General features: G+C 45.0%; 1 protein-coding gene across 1 annotated transcript in view; it reads right to left on the bottom strand.

Annotated features, from left to right (window-relative positions):
• The window catches only part of CWF19L1 (CWF19-like 1, cell cycle control (S. pombe)), a 25859-nt gene extending 22680 nt beyond the window's left edge, over window positions 1–3179 (bottom strand). The window contains exons 1-2 of the mRNA XM_010859529.1: window positions 3074–3179; window positions 463–547 (exon numbers count right to left, since the gene is read on the bottom strand). Of these exons, the coding sequence (XP_010857831.1) occupies window positions 463–547; window positions 3074–3096 (108 nt within the window). The 5' untranslated portion in view covers window positions 3097–3179. The remainder of the gene's footprint in view (window positions 1–462; window positions 548–3073) is intronic.
• Window positions 3180–3609: the final 430 nt, after the last annotated feature.

Below are 3609 nucleotides of genomic sequence, written 5' to 3'. Positions count from 1 at the left end.
AAGACCCTGATGCTGGGAAAAGATTGAAGGCAGGAGGAGAAGGGGATGACAGAGGATGAGATGGTTGGATAGCATCACCGACTCAATGGACATGAGTTTGGGTAGTCTCCGGGGGTTGGTGATAGACAGGGAGGCCTGGTGTGCTGCAGTTCATGGGGTCGCAAAGAGTCGGACACTACTGAGCGACTGAACTGAACTGAACGGAGGTTTTGCTAGTCTGTTTTCAGTTTTGTGTAAAGTAATAAAGTAATAAAACTCAAATTCAAGAGTATAAAAAAGTCTACAGTAAACACATCATCCCCTTTCCCATACCACTCTTCAGCTACTAAATTTCCATGCTCACAAAAGAAACTCAGTCTAACAAGAGAGTAGGTGTTCCAGAAATGTATAAAGAAGCCCAAACTTTAATATGTTTGATTACAACAATCAAATTTTTAAATGCAGTAGAAAGAAACATCTTACATCAAAGTTTCCACTTTTCTTCTGAATTGCTCGAACTCTATTGAATAAAGCATCAAACTTTCCTTCGACATCTCCACATGCCAAGCTGCAAATAATAATAAATGTTAAAGCACTTCAGGATACACAAATGGGCCTGCCAGGTTTGGTATATATACTAGTCTTCCTGGATCAGGGAGATTTGTGTTCCAGTCTCTCTGAGGTTACCTGAGGGGTTCAAGGCATGTGAACTATTAGTGACTGCTGGGCGGCTCCACCTGAAGGTCTCACCAGTTATCTTCACCATATCTAAAATTTAGCTTATCATTTCCTCCAAAATTGAACCAGTTTCTTCTCACTTGCCAAGTTTTGTACATAAGTCTACTGCCAATCGGAGAAGGCAATGGCACCCCACTCCAGTACTCTTGCCTGTAAAATCCCATCAACGGAGGAGCCTGGTGGGCTCCAGTCCATGGGGTCGCTAAGAGTCGGACATGACTGAGCGACTTCACTTTGACTTTTCATTTTCATGCACTGGAGAAGAAAATGGCAACCCACTCCAGTGTTCTTGCCTGGAGAATCCCAGGGACACAGGAGCCTAGTGGGCTGCCGTCTATGGGGTCGCACAGAGTCGGACACGACTGAAGCGACTTAGCAGCAGCAGCAGCAGCTACTGCCAATTTGATTACCAAGAGGCAAAAATCCCCCATGCAGTCATCAAGTTTCTTCAATTCCTTTTACAAGTATCTTTTGTGATCCTCTTGTAGCTTCCATTTACACTGCCACTATCTTAGCACAGGATTTCAGGCATCCATTCAACACACACACACTGAGCACCTACAGTATGCTTTGCTAAGTGCAGTGTGCCAAGTACTATGCTGAGGACATGTCAAGGAATATAAAGAAGAGGAATTTTCTTTATATTCTCTGCCTCAGGACAATTATGAGGCAGAGCAACTGAGAGTCCTGTAGTTACTGAAGAGGCAGAATCAGAGAGAAATATAATGAATCTGGTATTGGCTACAACATAGGGAATATACTTACATTTCCTCTAATACCTTCCCTTCTTCCTGTCCATCCTACATAAAGCCAACAGTTTAATGTTCTTTCCTCAAAATCATTAAGACAACTCCACAGCCAGAGAGATGACAGCTTTTCACAAGTCCCTGATCTCTTTCCCCAATGTTTTCTCCAAGTTCCAAAACAGAAACCTTCTCTACTGTCAATCTGATCACTCTCTCTCTGCCATTCCCTTGGGGTGGTGACATCTCCTAACAGTCCCACTCTACCCATCTTGAATCTAAAAGATTTCCCATCTTTCAAGGCCAAGCACATCTCTAAAGCCTTCCTGACCAGCTCAGAAAGTCCTCTTCTCAAAACTTTAGAAACCCAAATAGCTTTTCAGAGCAAACTCTGTAATAAATTATTTGGCATGTTCATTTATCTTCGGAGCACCACCTCTTCTAGGAAGCCCTCCAGTCCCTATCAATCACCAATTCCTAGTGCTCCCAAAGGACCCTGCACTTCCTCTTTCATAGCAGTTGTCACATGGAATTACCATTGTTTGGGGGACAGCCACTGTCCAGTCTGTACATCATAAGACACCTCAAAACTCATCATCTCCTCATCTGGGCCCTTTGCCACGGTTTCCAATCCTACTGAAGAAAAACAGAAATCTAGGATCCAGACTATGCTGACTTCTTTGCACTCATAACCAAACATCTCCAAGCCGTGTTGATGTCCTCTCTTTAACAGACCTTGAATTTCTGCACTTTTCTTCTTCATTTACCTAGTCCTAGCTGTCTTCCACTTTGGCTCCAATTTTTTTTTTCACACTGCTGCCAGAATCGCTTTCCAAAATGAAAATTTGATCATGTCAAGGTGTTCGTAAACATTCTAGTGACTTTTTTGGAATAAAGACAAAAAAAAAAAAAAGACTATTAATCAAAGTTCAATCCTCACTTCCTTGATTCCTCACATTAACCCAAATATCCTATATAAATCCTCCCAGAACCGTGAACCTTTTCCTCCTGACATTTACCAGGACCATAATCTAACTTTTATCTGGTTTCCTGATTAATATTTGTTCCCCTAAACTATAAGATCCATTAGGGCAGGAATTCCATCTGTGCAACGCCTAGCACCAGTGCCTGGCGCACTGCAACTGTTCAATCAATGCTGTTGAATGAATGGATGAATGGAAGGCTTCTCCTCACCACCCCCCTGAAAAAACGCGCCAGGGCAAAGGTCCTCTCTCTCTCTGTTCAGTCGAACCCTGCCCAGGACCCATAAGTGGGCCCATGCCTACAATTTTTGGCTAATAAATATACTGCAAGGAGAAACGAAGGGGAAATTGATATATATCAGAGGCCAGGAAGGCCTAACATTAAGACCTGACTCTGACAGCTTCCTCTTCTCTCTGCGACTGTAGACAATAGTCTCCCGCTTCAGAAGCGAAAACAATCGGGAGAAGAGGCCTGCTTGCCGCGGCCAGGCAAAGACGCGATAGGAGCTCACCAGCAGGCTCCGGGCTTCCACCCCGGGCTTTCCTCCTTTCTTCACGTCTTTAGAAAAACCCTCTCCAGCAGACACAAACACACAGAGACACATAGGCTTCGGACTCAGGTTCACTTACAGGCGCAGCGGTTTCTGAGCCATCTGCGTTAACAACCTGGGTTGGACCGACCAAGCAAAGCTGGAATTGCGAACCCACGCGACTCCGGAAAACTCGGCCGCACGGAGGTAAGACGACAGCCCGCCCAACCAATGAAAACTCAGTAACCTACAGAGAGCGCCGAGGGACAAAGTTCTCTCCCAGATAGTTTCGCCTCGCGGAGGAACCGCAAAAGGAGCGTAAAAGAGGTAACGAAGGAAAACATTCCGACTGTAATTTTTGTATTTGGCGGCAATTGAAATTAGTGAGCTGCTAGAAAGCTGTCTGCACAATGTTGGCCCCAACCTAACCATGTCACTCTGGTAGGCAAGACAGACTCCCTGCACACATGCTTTTTATAAGTTTTCTGTTCAGTTCAGTTCAGTCGCTCAGTCGTATCCGACTCTTTGTGACCCCATGAATCGCAGCACGCCAGGCTTCCCTGTCCATCACCAACTCCCGGAGTTCACTGAGACTCACGTCCATCGAGTCGGTGATGCCATCAGCCATCTCATCCT

The sequence above is a fragment of the Bison bison genome, unplaced genomic scaffold, assembly GCF_000754665.1.
Source record: "Bison bison bison isolate TAMUID 2011002044 unplaced genomic scaffold, Bison_UMD1.0 scf7180017864456, whole genome shotgun sequence".
NCBI classification, from domain to species: domain Eukaryota; kingdom Metazoa; phylum Chordata; class Mammalia; order Artiodactyla; family Bovidae; genus Bison; species Bison bison.
Note: the sequence above shows the minus strand (reverse complement) of the source record. Positions and strands in the feature narration are given on the sequence as shown.